This window comes from Varanus komodoensis, unplaced genomic scaffold (assembly GCF_004798865.1).
Source record: "Varanus komodoensis strain SLA01 unplaced genomic scaffold, ASM479886v1 scaffold3, whole genome shotgun sequence".
Lineage (NCBI taxonomy): Eukaryota > Metazoa > Chordata > Lepidosauria > Squamata > Varanidae > Varanus > Varanus komodoensis.
Window position 1 is genome coordinate 14,894,468 of NW_025335761.1, and position 17,908 is coordinate 14,912,375.

Here is a 17,908-nt window from a genome sequence, read left to right on the forward strand (position 1 = left end):
GGGTATGAACAGTGGAGGAGTTCAGACTCCCAACTAGAAGTGAAGATATTCTAATGCCACAAATGACATGACGATGGAGAGCCAAACTATAATGAGCAAGATGAGGGTATGTGATAACTATAGCAAAGGTAGATTTAACAAATGTGTAAAGGAATAATTTGAAATGCTGAAAAAGACACTAAGCGCTGCTTGAAAGTGTTTTGACTACATTTAGACTACTCTTCAGCATGTCCAGGCCGATTAGGAAAGACAATAGGGGAGTGATGTCAACTGAGCCACCTCAAGTGAAATGTGAGCAAAGCTAACTCAGCACCTTGAGCAGCAATTCTTGAGGCAACAATTTGGTTCAGATGCAGCTTCACTCTTGCCTCCCCTTCCCTGACTGGCAGAAGCAAGGGTGGGGAGCAAGGCTTAGACTGAACTTCAGGCTGATTATGCCTTCGTCCCAAAATAAGCATAGAAGAGCCTGTTTGATTACTTTCCTATCTGAGATTCTTGTGATTAGTAAAGGACCACATGGTGGCTTCTTGTGGACTTTTTATTTCTGCAGAAAGCTAAGACTCACGTGGTTCTAGTAGATTGTTCCTCACCCACCCCACTCTTTTCATGAAAGCTCACTGTCTCCATATTTGAGAAGCATTGATTTAGTTTAGTAGGGAAGAAAGGGAGAATCCAGAAGTCAGAATTGGTGCACAATCCTGTGGAAGTTCAGACAATCAAAATGCCTATAACTCTCAACATGATATATTGGCTAGGACATGGAAGGAATTGTGGGCCTTTTTTGACTTGACTTGCATAGGATTGTACCTTTGTAGTGATAAGCCATTGCTAATGAGCTATCTCTAACATGTGTTGAGTCATGTAGCAGTTTTTTATCAAGACTCAGTTCTCTTAATGGACATGCGTGGGATGTAGATATAAAAGAAACAATGTCAGAGCCTTGCAAGATGGTCAGATTTATGTTCCACTCCTCTCCAGAATGGTTAGATTTATGTTCCTCCCTCCTCTCCAGAAGAATAACAATGTTTATATTATTTTAAACTGTCTTTGATACTGATCCATTTGATACTCTGGTATCAGTGGTGGGCTCTTTATAAAATATGAATTAGAAATTACGCTAAATAAAATAATGCAGTGGCATTGTGTCATACACTTCTTTGTTTCTCTCCAGCAATTGTTTGTGTTAATTATACAGGGAATTTATACTGATGTTAGGTACCAGTTTGATAGACCTAGCAGTATTTCATCCACAACAGAAAAGTTGAAGACTTTATTTAGAAGATTATAAGCCACTTGTCAAAATACAGTATTTTCTCAAGATGGCATGCATAAACTAAAGGCCAGCATGGGATTGTTACTAGACTGGGACTCAGGAAACCCAGATCCATTCATCTGTGGCTGAAAGTCAACTGCATGACTTTAAGCCAGTCACTATCTCTTGGCCTAACCTACCTAACAAGGTTATTGTGAGAATAAAATGGAAAGAAGGAAGACTGTACACCCCACCTTTGCTCCTTGGAGGAAAGCTGAGATACTAATATAACAAACAAGTAAATAAACATTTATCCCACTTAAACATTAAAAAAATCAGTAATAAATGAAAAGGAGTAATTCCTATAATAATATTGCAACTTTTATTCCAGCCATCCATTCTTTCCATAGGATCAAAAGTCAGAGCCACTGAAAACATCACTAAAACTCTAAGCTACACTTTTAATTAAATGCAGTCTGAAACAAAAACTTTTTGGGGCTCTCCTAAAAGAAAATAAGGAGGGGACTAAATGTTACTCCTGAGGAAGGGAGTACCATCACCTTGGGGGCACCACAGAAACTGACACTTCTGCTAACCTAACCATTCCTTCTGCCAAATGTACAAGCAGGACCTCTAGCTGATCTTAATGCACAGGCAGTTTTGTTTGGGTCAAGGCCCTGCTTTAACTATATTGCTCCATGAGGTTGATTCACCATACAGGTTAATACCAACATTTTGCATTGGGCTGAGATGTTAATATAATATAAGTTGGTATAATGTGATTCAAGCATATGAACTCTGCCAACCCTGAGCTTTTGCATTCTGAACCATCTTCAAAGGAAACCCTACAATGAGCACTTTATGGTAGTTTGGTCTAAATGCAAATAGAGCATGAGTAATATAAGACATGAACCAAGATAATATGGTCGTTGCTGGTGTTATCAGCTCAAGGACACAATCCTATTCCTGTCTAGACAGAAAAAAGTCCAATAACTGGCATTTTCTGTGTAGATACACACATGATTGAGCCCTAAACTGGTAAAATTATCTTGTAGCCACTGTTTCTCCTGTGCTTCCACAGATAACACCAAATCCAAAATGACTTCCAAACAATGAATGTGGTCTTTCATTGTTTCAATGAGTAGGGAAGGCAACCCTACTCATTACTGCTTATGAGTACCTCTGTCCAGACCAAGCAGAAGAGCCATGCTAGATCAGACCTGGGTTCTATCTAGCCCAGTATTCTGATCACACACTGACCAACCAGCTGCCCACAGGATCCAACAGTATGAATGCAAAAGCACCCTTCATCCATGTTACCCAGCAACTGGTGTATTACCATACTGCTTCTGCTACTGGGGGTAGCATATAGTTATCAGGAGTAGTAGCCACTGATAGCCTTCTCCTTCTTGAATTTGTTCCATTCCCTCTTATAGCCAAATTGGTGGCCATCCCTACAACCTGCAGAAGTGGATTTCATAGTTTAACTATGCACTGTGTGAAGTGTTTCCTTTTATTTGTCCTGAATCTCCTATAAATACCCGAGGAACCCTTTTCAGTGTAAAAAATCAATGCAGGACCCCATTAATAAATAAGTTTTATGTGATACATTTATTTGAATAAAATGTTGCAATTAATGTTGTCATAAAACATGTTATATAATATACAAATAAACTTGTATACAAATAAACTTGTATACAAATACAAATAAATAAGTGCTTGAAAGAATAAACATTTAATTATTTTACATTTATTACTTGGTAACTAATGCTAAATTTACTGAATACATACTAAATTTTAGTATAACATCACTAACACATAATATGAAAAATTATATTTTCTTTTATTTATTTATTTATTTTTCAATTTATATCCTGCCTTTTTCCTACAAAGGGCTCAAGGCAGCTTACATCTCCTCCTCCATCTTATCCCCACAACAACAACCCTGTGAGGTAGGTTGGGCTGAGAGTCTGGGACTGGCCCAAAGTCACCCAGTTGGCTCCATGGCTGAGTGGGGACTAGAACCTAGATCGTCTGAGTCCCAGTCCCATGCTCTTAACCACTACACCACACTGGCTCTTGAATGTATTTGTTTTTCCCCCACAAAGAACATCAACATTTAGTGTTTTTAATGACAGTTGCAAGCATATTTTTGGTTTTACATCTATTTTATTCCAATATTAAGCCTGTGTGATCACTATTCCCCTATTCTACTATGCCTTGCAACCCAAATGAAACCACTTTGGCTTTAAAACAAATTAGCCTGCTTTTAAATGTGTGTGTGTAAAAGCTCTGTATTAAAAAGAATGAAGTCCTTACCTGGTCACAGACTTCTTTCTTTTAAACAAAACAAAGGAATGAAGATCTTACAATTTCACTGAAATCATAGGAGTAAACTACTGGCCGATTCTCACAGACCCCTCAAATGATTCCCATAGAACCCCAGGGTTCCAGGGAACACAGTTTGAATAACATGGGTCTGCAGTGACCTGAAATAGATTCCCTTGGTACCTTTGAATCTATGTTCTGTTAGTCCCTTAGATTTTACCAAGGAGTTGTATGGAATGGGGGTGGAGTTTTAGAGAACATCTTATTTTATGCTAAAATCATTTTGCAGCCTGTGCTGTGGGTAACAATATTTATACTGTGGTCTAGGGCTTGAATATATCTCATCTCTTCTTGGAGGTAGTCTGGGTCTTCCGAACTTTCACTTCGTATTGTTCTTAGCATAGGCTAGGAAGGAGAGAGAGGGAGGGAAGGAGGGAGGGAGAGTACAACCTTTCATGAAGAAGTGAGTAGGAGGGACACTGATATGATTTCTTTCATGCTTATCAAAATAGCTGTCAACCTGTCATCACATGAAATCTCCCAGGCACTTAAAGCTTGTGAAGAAGAACTACAGAACAGCTTGCTGGAGATTATGAGCTAGGGACTTAGGTGTCAATTAACTTACATGGATATTTATTTTTGCCCAGTGGAAACAAATTTAGAACAATACATAGGGCCTGACAAGCCCATTGAGATGGGAAGAAAGAGAATACAGAGCACAACATGTGCAACTCTCTCCCACATAGAAACACAAACAAAAAGTGTGCATTTAATATTAAAATGTATATGTTACAGCTTAGCTGTTACAAAAACCATCAAGGTATCATACAACAATTTAAAACAATAAAACCGTAAAACTATGAACATAAGAATATTAGAAACACTATAAACACTGAAGCATAGGTGCACATTTTGAAAAGGTGAGTTATTGGACAGCTTATTCCAGGCAAGCCCAACAAATGGATCTCTTTGGGTATGAACAGCCTCAAAAATGTCTTTCCTGCAGCTCTTAATACTCTGGCAGATTCATAGGAAGAAAGGAGTCCATTTGTTTACTAATAAACACAGTATACATTTTGCAGTCTTAGGTAAGTTCTTGGCTGCCACTGAAAATCCACAGACCGTGGATTTTTAAAGTATACCTTATACTGCTTTCAGGCTTGTATTGGGACCTTTTGTTCTGTAGTGAGAACATAATACAATTTCCTAAATAATGATTTGATGGATCAATTTATCATGGTATGGCTCTCTTGATCTGCACAATGGATCAAAAATATTGCATTTGTACCCTATAATTTATGATGCAATTGTATGCATGTTTACATGTAAATATGCATACAATTGCATCTGCATTTTATCTAATGCCCAAGCAAGAAACAACTCTCAAATATATTCTTTTATTATAGTGGTGCTTAAGAAATCAGGAACTGAAGAGCAGACCCTTTTTCAAATAGCAAAGGCCAGGTCCCCAGTCGGGTAGGGTTACCAGAATGGTCTTGGAATACAGGCCAAACAACATAAGGCTGTTAACTGCAGTGCTGTGAAGGGTGATATGTCCCGTGTTAATCATTCATTCACTGGCGTAGACGGTCTTATGGTCAGTCTATCAGCCATCTGCAACAGATGGCTAAAGGTGGAATGGTGAAGATGATGATATATATCACTAGCCTTTCAGGCAGGGACCTGTCTTGTTCTTTTGTTTAAAGCACCACAAACATAGGTGGCACTGTGTAAACCATCAGCATCAAGGTACTTGGAACACTGAGAAGATATGGGCATTTTCAACAAACAGTGCTATGCATTTATCTTTTATGTAAGCTCTGAGAGTTAAAGTGAGATAGGAGCAAATAAACAAGGCAAGGAAATGTAGTCCTTTTCTGGAGGAGGAGCCACTTTTGTTACTTATATCTGCTCATCTTGTTGCCGTTTGTTCTGATCCCTGCCTCCTGAAGTATAGTTGAGTGGGATGTGTACTCAACACAAATGTTCCCTGTGTACTGTCCTCACTAATTGGGTTGGATTTATGACCCACTTCTCATAAAGTGCCCCAAGCAGCCATTGCTGCAGTTCTATAAAATAGCAAAGAGGAAATCCCTTTCTTAGTAGCTTCCGTTGAACAGGATTTTCCCATGGGGTAGCGGGGAGGTATTATGCATTTAGACTGCACTATAAAGAGTTTTATTGAATTGTAACCCATTAACCTGTTTTTAATTAAAACCTCTCTTGAAAATTACTGAGCTTTGGGGGTCAGCTTTTCCCACAGCGGCACACACAAATAAGGTCTGTTGTCTGTCTGTTTGTTTGTTTGTTTGTAGATAGTTCTAACAACTCATGGATGAACAGTCCAGGGGAACAGCCTTTCTTCAGACTGTGTTGTCCAGGGCAATGCAACATAGGACTGCTTGTATGCCTCAGTCATAAATAGTGTGAATGTATCTGTATAAGCCCCATTGAGACTCACCCCAGACACATTTTTGCAGGAAAAAACAGGGCATGTGCATTTGCCTTGGAGTGAGTTGTCCACATTAGGATTAATTTCTTCCTCTGTTTGATTAAACTTCCCTTATCCCTGCTGATGAGGCTGATGGAGAAGAAATTCCAAAGTCTCCTTTCTTCCTTGTAGATTAACCTTGAATTGGTATGGTGGCACCCAAAAAGTCCCAATGTGTCCAAGTTACTTCATGTGCTTAGAGCTGCTGCTCAGTCATTGTCTTATGGAGCACCAGTGAGAGTTTCCAGTTGTGTGTTATTTTTAATACTTTTGCCACAGAGGTCAGCATTTGTGTGTTGGCTTTCAGTCTCACTAGCAAAGTTGGTCTTTGTTCTCTCCTCCTTCAGCCCACTTCAGTAAAATGATAGCCAATTCATAGTGCTTGCTGTATCCAGTCTACATACTCTGCTTTCTTCCACAGATTTTTGCAACAGTTGGCAATAATTAAGAATGAAGGTGCAATATGTAATATAAGTGAGGCCCATGTACAGGTCTGGGCAGGTGAGAATCAGGGTTACATATTACAGTTTTTGATTTTACTTTGATAACAAACAACACATAAGGTAAGGCAATATAAGCAGTCTCCTAGAATACTGCTCCCACAGCATCTGTCTTTGAGGAAGGCCCCCTTCATAGCCAGGCATTTGGTCCCGGCCTACAGTCTGCAAAGCTATGCTGTCCTGTTCTTCTGGCTGACACAGCCTTTGAAAAAGCCTTGCCTACCTTGCATACCCATCTTGAAGGAAGCAGCTGTAGCAATGGGGGTGGGGAGAGGCTCTGCAGGTAAGAGAAGAAGTGGTAGAATGGAGAGAGGAGAGGAAAAGCAACAGTGACGGTAATGGCAGTGGAAGGAAACAGGAGAGCTTGTACCAGCACAGATTGGACAGTTTTTTCTCCCTGTCTTTCGGTTCTCAAGCAACAGATTAAACTGCTGCATGAGAAAATCTGAGCAAACAGAGAAAAGTCAAGTTTCTTTAACTGATGAAGAAGTCAAGTGTGTTATTTTCCTCACTAATTTTTTTCACTTGATTTTTTTTAAGCAGCTGAAAAAACAACTTTCTCTATGTACGATAAGAAGGGAGATTCTGGCATAAAGATTGCATGTCCTAGACATTTGGCACAATCGGAGGAAAGTTTTATTTGCAAACCAGTGATCTTATTAGTACATGAATCTAATTGAATGTTCTTAGATAATCACATCCCTTGTTAAATAACATTGTGATTCAATGAATTTCTTCTCAGTTTCTTTTGTACAAATATAATCACAAACTAGACAATGTGTGAGTTTTGCTAAAATTAGCCTACTAAACAAAATTATATTTACCTCTTTGCAATTTACTTTGTGTTGTTAATATTAATGTTAATTGTGGTTCAAAATTGCTGTAGCAGATTACATCATGTTAAGAATATTGAATGGTTCATTTTGTGGATTTTAAGTCGATGGCACTTTTGTTGATGGCACCACTAAGGCTGAAGAGACCACAAACTACAGTGGCCACTTATTTTCATCTTTTTTCTCTTGTTATAATAAATAAATTTGCAGAGTAGGCATGGTCCTGTAGAACAAAGTTTTGTATACATGCCTGCCAACTTAATTTCTCCATCTTGCAGTATTCTGAGCCCCATCTAAAGCCTGAAGAGACACTCCTGCAAATTAAAATGGCAGGTGTGACTACTCAGAGCTTTTTCCACAGCAGCCACCATGTTTCCCATACAAAAATTTAAAAAGTAAAAGCAAGAAACTGTCAATGACTCCTAGCCTACCTCCAGTGACTTGGTAAGCCATGAATAGGCCTTTCTTTTTTCCCTGTAAAAGTCCTTACACAGCTTGTAAGAGGAATCATGTGATCCCCTCCACTACTGCTTGCTAATCAGGCAGCAGAAAGGAAACAAATGTGTTCTATTACTTTTAGGTCAGTGAGAAACCAGTACAGTTGCAGAGTGGATGAGTCTTCCAGCAGAGCACCTAGTCCCAGGCCTTCACAGATCTACCACTGGGCTTTGTTATCATTCATAATCTCTGGGAGTTGTACCGGAGTGTTCTTGTCATGTGCACAGCAGCATTCTGAACCTTGGAGAGTGCTGTGTCCAATGCTGATCCTTGTAGGACTGCACTGATTACATTCCTCCTTTGTGAGAATTTATTTCTACTTTCTGCTTCCTGTTCTTTAATCAGTTACAATTCCAGAAGACAGTATCTCCTTTTATTTCATTAATATGTAGTTTGCTCAGAAGTCTTTTATGTAAGATTTTGTCACAAGCCTTTTAGAAATCCAACAATGTCTACCAGTTCACCGCATTCCAAAATTCATTGATGCTGTCAAAGGATAATTAATATCATAGTAGTGGAACAGGACATGCCTTTGCAGAGCACATGTTGACAAACTTAACCATGTATTAGTCAATGCAATGAAGTTGTCATAATTGCTATTATGAAATCTTAATTATTTCCCAAACTTTAAAACCTTATTTTCCACTGACGTGCAATGAACCTTCTTCAGCTACACCAGGATTTCTGTTGTAACTCTAAGCCTTAAGGTCATACAGGTGTGTCTGCAAATTCTGCCTTTAATCCTTGCTACTGTTTGAGATATTACATCAAATAATCCATCTATCTGAATATGATTATCTCCACTGTACTTTGTATGTTTCTAATAGACTCCTTAAACTCTATTGCTTGTACCCAGTTATGGCTTTGTGGTAGTGGAAAGCACTTCTACTCTTAGAAGTCAAGACATCCGATTTTCACTAATCCTCCTTACTTATTGCAACCCTCTCTACCTTATCACATACTGTTGGGGGGGGGGGGAATTAGTCCCTCAGGAGCAGGATTGCAGGTGCAAGGAGGCTAGAATAGTCAGGGAGAAAGTAGAAGTACTTTCTGATAATGAAAATCCACCATTTAATATTATTTAATATTATTTGATATTTGGATTTGGAATGTAGCAAAGAGAACCAAAGAACCTAAAGAACCAAAGAAAGAAGCTCATATGTTGTTGTCACACAAGTCTACATTTATTTGCTAGGTTCAGTTCATTAAAATTTATTACCTGCATATGCTTTATCCTTTTCTTAGGTTGGTTAAAGCATAACTCTAGAGTGAACAGGACTTCTTATTTTGACTTTTTATTCATTATGATTCTTTACTATAGTTTAAATTTATTTTATGTACACAGTTCTTAATGTTTAAATCACCTTGAACTGTGTGTACTTTGTGGCTTGATTGACTAGAACTGAAAAGTTGGTCCTTTCCAAGGTAGTTTACAGCTGTGATCCTGCACATACTTTTTCAGGAGCAGGTTCTGCAGTGGCATTTACTTTCGATTAAATTTAAGTGTGTCACTGACATACATTGCAGCTCTGGACCCAGTTTGAAGGAATTTGGGTGTTTCCAATTTTCTGCAGAGGCACTCGTGACAAAATACAAAAGCACTTGCTGATTCTCTTTGTAGCACTCTGAATAAAATGCCTATTTCTATGGGCATGGGCATCTGAATCGTATCAGATAGTGTAACTGTATATGTCACAAAACAGGATACTAGATACACTATTTTTCTTTTCATCATTTCCAGTAACAAAATATTGTCACAGTTGCATTGTTTAGGACTGCAATTGCAGCAGTCATTGGCACATGACACGATGATGCTTCCAAAAAGCAATGCTTTCAGGTAAACTGTTTACCACAGATGGTTGCACATTTGAATTTAAAATCTCAGCTGCAGTTTAGTAAGGAAAGAACTTCTACATATCTTTGGATCCTTCAGTGATCCTTAAAAGCATGCCACACCCACACTACTTTGCAAAGCATTCCTGCAAACCCATATTCAGTAGTAAAGCATCCCTTCTACATATAACTGGAGAGAAGGCCTTGTGGTGCTCTTCTGGTGGAGATTGTAAAATGGGGAACATTCAGTTTCTTTTTTAAAAGGTTCCTCCAGGTATAGAGGGTAGCGGAGATGAGTTGTACAATTTATCATTAAGTCACCAATAGTAACCAGTGGTCTCATTTCCCTCTGTGTAAAGGTGCACTTTGAGCTCTGAGAAATATCACTTATCTATACCTAAATATATGAGTTCTGGCTTTACTGAACTGGTGACCTCTACTTGCCAGCTGCATAGTGTGACCTGCATGGTAACCTTCTGTTTTCTCTCTCCAGGTTGGCAACAATAGCAAGAGGTTTATTGAGTTCTGGGTGGTGGCTGGTATGATGTGTACCTAGAAGGCAAATATTCTGACTGTAGACAGCAGCTGAGAGGCAAATGTGTGATTATGCACAAATGCCTTAGATACTTGCTTCAGGCAGTAATAGAAAGCAGCAGCAGTTATATACTTCTAGATCAAAGGTGAGGAATGTTTTTGGACTTCAACTCCCATCAGCTGCAGCCAAGCAGAGATAATAGGGATTGTAGACCAATAAGATCTGGAGGGTAGATCCATGTTCAACTTGGATGCATCTCAAATGTAGGTCTGATTATGCGAATATCCAGTGGTTGTTACTTGAAGCTATCTAAATGTTTTAACAAAGCTTCGTCCTTGCCAAGGAAGGGAAAGTACTTGCATTTCGTATTTGTAGTACCTAAGGAAGGTCATCAAGCTCATCACATCTTGAAATGGCTTTGCCGGCCTGGCACTGCTCAGCAAACAGCTAAACACTGCCGCTATTTACTAAACCTCTGCTTGCTTGCTGAGTGTTTACATGTACTTCCATACCTCCCAAGTGAAGGAAGACACTACAGGCTAGCAGATGTTGTATATGAACTGGGACAAGTGCTTGCTTGTAAGTACCCCTACAGACATACCTTTAAGTAGAAACCACCACAATTGAACCAATTGTGGAGTGACCCCAGACTCCCCTGCCGTCACAGCTTATTCAACAATCAGGCTGATTTATGATTCAAATTCTGATCTGAGTCATCTATCCTGCTCCCCCCTTCCCCTAGGCTTCAGGCAGAATCTCTGCCTTTTTATTTTTAATGTACATCATGAGCATTTATTCATTTAAACATTCATTCATCACTGTTTTTTAAAAAAAGGAAAATCAATTTTAAAGAGCTTGAAGACTGCTCCAGATGCTGCAGCCAATCAGCCCTGGGAACAACTGACTTCTGCTGTAAACTGACTGAAATCAATTTCCCCTGAGATCAGTCCTAGACAAGACATCTTATCCAAGTATTTCCTTTTGTAGCAGCTTTCAGATCTTGCCCATACAGATCTTGAATATGCTAGGCTTTGTGTGGTTGCAATGTAATGCTCAGGTAAACTTCAGGGTCAACAATCCCTTTGGTTTGCAATCATAAATCTTTAAGACTTGATATGGAAAGTAGTAATAAACTCACAGCTCTTACATCTGAACTAGGTTATTTAATGAACAAAGAGAACTAGCAAAATGCTCCATGAATTGAAATTGGGAAGAATGATAAGGTATACAGCTGGAGTACTGAAATCTGGGGCAGAAGAGTGGTCCTGGCAGTGCTGTTTGAAGGCCTGATGAATATTTCCCAAGTGTACATGCAGATGTAACAATGATGAAAGTAGTATGGTCTGGTGTATTTTCTGGGCAGGGGTAAAATGGGTATGACATCACTTTAATTGAAAGAGAGCTCTGAAAAGAACCAGAATGTGCTTTGGATCAGCTGCCTTGTTAAATGGTGCCCTTAGGGCTGCAAAGTTGGAAATGCTGCTGTGAAAACCACAGACTGACTGAGAAATTGCTTTCTAGTTCCTTTCCCTTTTTTCCTGAGGCAAAAATGAGGAAATCTGCTTCAAATTTGTATTGTAAAAGTGTTTTGGAGGAATGGCAGCAGCAAGACCTCAAAATCCCTTAACAACCAATGTCCATTCTGGAGCTTCTACATGCAAATTATATATATCCGGGCTGGCTGCATGTGATCATGTTGCCCTACCATGCAATATTTTGCACTATGAAAACCATACCAACACAGCTGCAGGCTTTGACTACTGTTAGTAGAAGTGAGTCTCCTTAAGTGGAAATGTTTATCTGGGGGACATCGCTGATTTCCCTTCTTTCCTTCTGTGAGCATATAGTTCATCCAGGAATCTGGAACATTCTATGCCTAAGTATTTGGTACATAAGCAACTAAATGGAAGGATATATTCCAACAGGGTAGAACTTTGGAAAATCTGAGTCAGTCCTTGGAACCTAAAGAACTGAAGCATACTTATGATAGATTAAAGTGTATCTAGGTTAGGATAAACTCTTTACAGAGCCACTGTGAGGAAAAATATGCTAGCCCTTTTGTGTTCGTAGTTGTTGAATCTCTGTAAAGTAGAAGTGTAATCAGTACTGCAACAACTTTTGTTGGGTTTTGTCTTTTTTTTTTGCAGCTTCTAGTTGCTAAGTCCCCCATTGCACCATTCACATCTTTTCGATATAAGATTGAAAATTCCGGTTTGGTTCTCCAAGGTAAGACCTTAATATAAGAAGGTAGGTTTATAGAACCCTAACTTTTACTGAACTGTTTCATACTAGATTGATGATATGTGTTCAGAGAAGTAAATGCCCCAAATTTTAATGTTGCTCTTGTGTCACCAATACAATGGTATATTTCACTGTGAGGTGAATTTCTGTCTTCACTTTGCCAAAAAAGAGAAAAAAGGCATTCTTTTGTTATATAATATTTGGAACAGATTGTTTTATTTTTTTCTTCTCTGTGCAGCTATAATTGCCTTTATAGGCCAGCTGGCAATAAACTTATTTAGTGCTTATGAGGTGCTATAACCATCTACTCTTAGTTCCACAAAACTTGGATTCGGTATAAGTTCATTAAGTCCTTGCTTGCATAAGATGAGCAGATTAAACTTGCAAGACTATTGTCTTAATGGCTTTTTTGAATTCTTGTATGTATGGATGCTTCAGAACCTAAAAAAATAGTCTGGCTCGTAATTGTTTTGGCACTATATGTTGTGAGATGCCCTAAACTTAGCATGTGGCTGTATTGAACATGATTGACAAGTTCATAATCTCAGGAAGATTGGGGAATGTGTCTGGTTAAACTGATTAGAACATACTTGTGGGGAGAGAGAGGCTGAACATAGAGGAGGTGTACCTATACAGCTCTCTTGGTATTTCCTGAGAGTGAAGTGAATTAATAAAAAAACACATCTTTTAGCCCTCCATACTGCGGAAGTAGAATGCATGCCATGCTCTAACAAAACCTTCTCCTGCACATGCACTCACTCTTCAATGTTCTGACATGAAACTGTCCTATGGGGGCTGCACCATATGTGACTTCTGGGCATTTGATTAACCTCTCAGATGTGTTTTCTGAGAGCTCCCTCCTTCTGCACATTTGAACAACCTGACTTATTCTGAATGTCAAAAATTAATCTGCTTGTGGAAAGAGGGCTATGAAGGCTGTGAACAAGGATATACTTCTTGTTTGTGTATTCCTTCCCTGCTTGCCTCTCTCTATGGTGAGATTTGGGAGTACGTCTTGGGGTTCAAACACTTGTTCCCCACTCCTTTCTACCACAAGATGAGAGTGACACCCAAACTAGGAAATTCTGCCTCTATCTCCCCCAACTATTCAGTCCAGTCCCTTCAGATCTTTATGGAACAACACAGTGGTCAGAGAGCTCTCGTGTTCAAATGCATGTTCAGGCATTACCTTGAATGCAAGCTGAGGGGAGCAGACTGGCTGGGAGTCATTGCTTTTGTGTGCTGCTGGAAACCAACCAAGAGACAGTATCAGTGTATTGTGCTGCACCTTGAGTATTCAAAACTCTGTGCTGTGTGGTTTTTAAATCATCTGATACCTAATCAAAAATTGTTTCATCTTGTGTTCATTGACAATAGCTGTTGAGCTGAGTGGAGTATGGGTGTGGAGAATGTATGCAAGCCCCTGATCTCACTGCACACAGAGACATGTGGGAGAAAAGTAAAATACAAACAAGGCCATACTTAAGACAGCTAAAAAGATGGCCACACTCTACATAAAAGGGGGAGCCATTTTTTTAAAGGAAGCTTGTTGAGAAGTGTCAGGTATAGGATAGTATCTGTGCTGGTGGCAGAAGAACATTTTAGTGCTAATGAAGGGCTCTGTTCCACCGTCTTGACAGCAGAGGCATCATTTCCATTCATTCTTTATTGTGTGAAGCAATCAGTGTCGGGGGGAGAGTACATTCAAAATATGTGACAAGGGAACAAGTGGATGAGTGTGGGAACGGGTGAAGAACAACAGCTGTCTGAAAAATGAGGCGGGGGGGGGGAATCCAATCGCAACTCTGTTAACCAGGAGGCCATAAACAAACTGATATTAGAAAACGTACCTGAAACCTCTTTTATTGTGGAGGATAGGAAAGAAAAACAACATGATAAAATGTTTAATTTAACAGCTCTGTAGACAATTCTTCTTGCTGTCCCTAGATGATTAGGAGGTGGGGGATAGAATTAAAATGGCATGTTTTCCCCCTCTTTTGTTTCATGGGCCTGATGGTTAATAAAACTGCAGGAGAGGATGGTTAGTTAGGGATTTTACCAACTGCTGTTTGATGCAGTTTAAGGAGCTCTTCTACTATTGTTACAGTTAAAATGGAAAGCGGAACTGTTCTCCATTTGCAAAAGTTTCAGCATCCTAGGCTGAGAGTGAAAAAGCTATTAACATGGTAATGCCCCTTATTCAGAAGAGTGCATCAAAATCCCCTTTGTGGATGTAAATTGCTGCTCTGTTGCCTGGTCTCTTTGGATCTCATGGTCTAGGTACAAGGACAGAAAATTGTTTAGTGAGACTTGGGTAGAGGGAAAACTGCACCTCTTATATCATTTTAGGGGATCGCCAAGCTGCCCGAGAACACTGCAGTGGGAGACTTCTATGCCTTTGTAAATTTGAAGTGCTCAGTAGTGAAAAGAATCCAATTATTCAGTGGGTCTTTTATTGCTACTTTCTCTCTTGGGAACTGCTGCTCAACAATTTGAAGACAAGGATGGCTAGTCAAAGGGTTAAGTTAGATTTTGAACCATGTTTCAAACCCATTATGCAAACAAGGAGAATGATAAGAATGTCTCAGTGAATCTTGCACAAATTTCTTGAGAAGCCTGCTTTTGAATTTAGTAAATATTATAAATCACATGACTGCACAAATGAAAAGCTTGGATTATATCCTCATATGTGGATCTGAATTTTGCCACTGAGTCCAGCAGTTGCTGGTTAAAACTATGTTTGTATTAAACCTAAGTCTTTCAAAAATATTAAGTTTCCATATTTATATTTATTTCCTCTCAGTGATTCTGATTTATGAGAGAAAGTATGTAGATTCAGATTTTTTTCTGTCAGAGTTATAAGCCTATATTTTTGTTTGTAAAGTAAAAGGGGGAAAGACATTAAATGTACTGCCCTCTATTTTATGTGTGTGTTTTGTTTGTTGTAAAAAATAAATAAATATGGATGTATTAACAGACACACATCTCTACCCCGCACAAAAAAGCAGAAATAAAGGACTTGCCCCCAGGAAACAATTTTCATATCAGCACATATTGGTTAAGCCTTGGTTGAAATAACTGATATCTGATTCCAGTTCTTGAAAGTAGCAGCTTTTGTACTAGGGTTAATCTTGACAGGTTCAGATGTAAATGAAATCTGGATTTATCTTAGGGTTGAAGTAGATTATTTGGGGCACTCAAATGTTATACTAACTTACAGAGATGGAAAAAGTTATTTTATTTAGCAGTGATCTAAAATGTAGCAAGCCAAGTTTTGATTCTTTGGTAATAGCTTTCAAATTTCTGACTTCAGGGAATCTTTGTCAAAGTCTGGCCAAGATCACTGCATGCTGCAAAGGTTTGTAAAGATGCAAGACACCACTATATCAGGCTGGATGCTTGCCAGGATTCTACCAAAAAACAGACTTGCTTCTATCCTTGAAACCTTATGTATATAAATATATCTTTCACTGGTTCCTGATGGCAACAGCATAGGGTCCAGCTGAATCTCTACAGGAAGGGTCTTCCTTAGGGTGCCTCCTTCCTTAGGGACGTCTCTGCCACATGGGCCAGATTCCTCAAGGGCCTGACAAACCTAGTCCCTCCAGCCAGTCTTAGATCACAGTTACTACTGGGGAAGGTGGTTCTTCAAGCATTCAGGTCCTAAGGTGTTTAAAGCTTTGGATTCTACTATTAACACTTTGAATTGGCTCCAGTAGCCCACTACCAGCCAGTGCAGAAATGACATAGAATCATAGAATAGTAGAGTTGGAAGGGGCCATGAAGGCCATTGGGTCTAACCCCGCTACTTTTGCAGAACACCATGTTACACCATCCCACTCAGATGGCTGTCCAGTTTCTTTTTGAATGATTGTGTGGGAGAGCCCACCACCTCTCTAGGCAGCTGGTACCACTGTTGTATTGCTCTGACAGTGAGGAAGCTTTTCCTGATATCTAGCCTGAATTTGGGTGGTCACAGCGTGAATTGATTATTCCATGTCCTACACTTTGGCATCAGCAAGAAGAGATCTTGACCTTCCTCCTTGTGACAGCCTTTGAGGTACTTATAGAGGGATATCATGTCCCCCTCAGTCTTCTCTTTTCAAGACTGAACATGCCCAGGTCTCTCAGTCTCTCCTCATAGGGCAGTGTTTCCAAACCCTGGATCATTTTTGTGGCCCTCCTTTGGACCCTTTCTAAGGTTGTTTAATTTGCTCCTGTGTTGCTGCCCTCTCATCCTACAGGCCATGGCATTTTTCACCAGTTACAGGTTCTGGACCATCTCCAACAGGAACCCTACTTGGAATAGACTTTCCATTAAGTCTTTTGGGAAGTCATCAGATTATTCCTGTCTGGAAATAGCTTGGCTAATGAAACAGCAGTAGCTGATCAGAAGCACTCCTCGACATTGAAACCACTTGTTGCAGTTGGGCCTGCCTCTCTTAAAATACAGCATCCATGGGTGGAGGATTCAGGCTCTGAATCTGAATAGGAAGAAGAGGTGGGGTCTGATTATTTAGCTGAATTGCCAGGGTCAAGGAGCTGCATGATAAGCCAAGTGACAGGTGAAGACCAGCCTGCCTCTGGTTCAGGGAAAGATGTGATGGAACTTGGATGGTCAGAGGGGAAAAGGATTGATTTTATCAGCCCAGTGGTTTGACATCAAGTCAAATGAGATTACCAGTTAAGTAACATGTGGCATTCCTGCCATCTGGCCTAGAAGCAACATGAACCTCACTTATGGTGATGGCAAATCCATTTGATAGAGAAGGAAGGAGGGGGATTCAGTTTGGAAACAGCTCCTGGTATGGGCAAGAACTAACTTTACAGTTAGAAGGTCTTAACTTGATAGCTGTCTCTTGCTAACAACCTTTAATATGGGTGACACTAGTGCCCCAATCACAGAATGATGTCCCCAGATCATATGCCTGAAAACACAGAAAATATTTCCCATTGACCCTGGTAGGAAATAACATTTTGAATAGACTCGGGTGTGTCCAAAGCTTAAGGATGAGCTCTGCAAGGCTTTTCCTGTCAGCAGTGAGCCCTCTCTGCAACTTGTTCCTTCCAGCTCCTTGCACATATGAGTTTGCTTGAAAACAAGACTGGCAGAGATGTCTGGGCTAGCCTCTCCAGACCACACAGCTCTAAACTCTCTTGGAAAAAGCTTGGAAAGTCTGGAGATCTTCCCAAGATTTTTCCTAGGAAGTTCAAATGTAATGAAGTTAGATGACTGTTGTTTTACAAGCATAGTCCAAAGCAGCTTATCCTTTACTTGTACCAGTGATGCAGATGGGCTTGTATTTTCCTTGTTTTCTTGACTTAAATAAGGGCATAATAGAACATCTGAACTGTAATGCAAGAATAAGCTTGAAAGTAACTATAGGATCAATATGG

General features: G+C 39.6%; 1 protein-coding gene across 3 annotated transcripts in view; it reads left to right on the top strand.

The window, feature by feature from the left end:
- The window catches only part of RAD51B (RAD51 paralog B), a 387,227-nt gene that overhangs the window by 211,769 nt on the left and 157,550 nt on the right, over nt 1-17,908 (top strand). For all 3 annotated transcript variants that reach the window (XM_044436055.1, XM_044436054.1, XM_044436056.1), the window contains one exon: nt 12,418-12,496. In XM_044436055.1, coding sequence (XP_044291990.1) covers nt 12,418-12,496 — 79 coding nt within the window. The remainder of the gene's footprint in view (nt 1-12,417; nt 12,497-17,908) is intronic.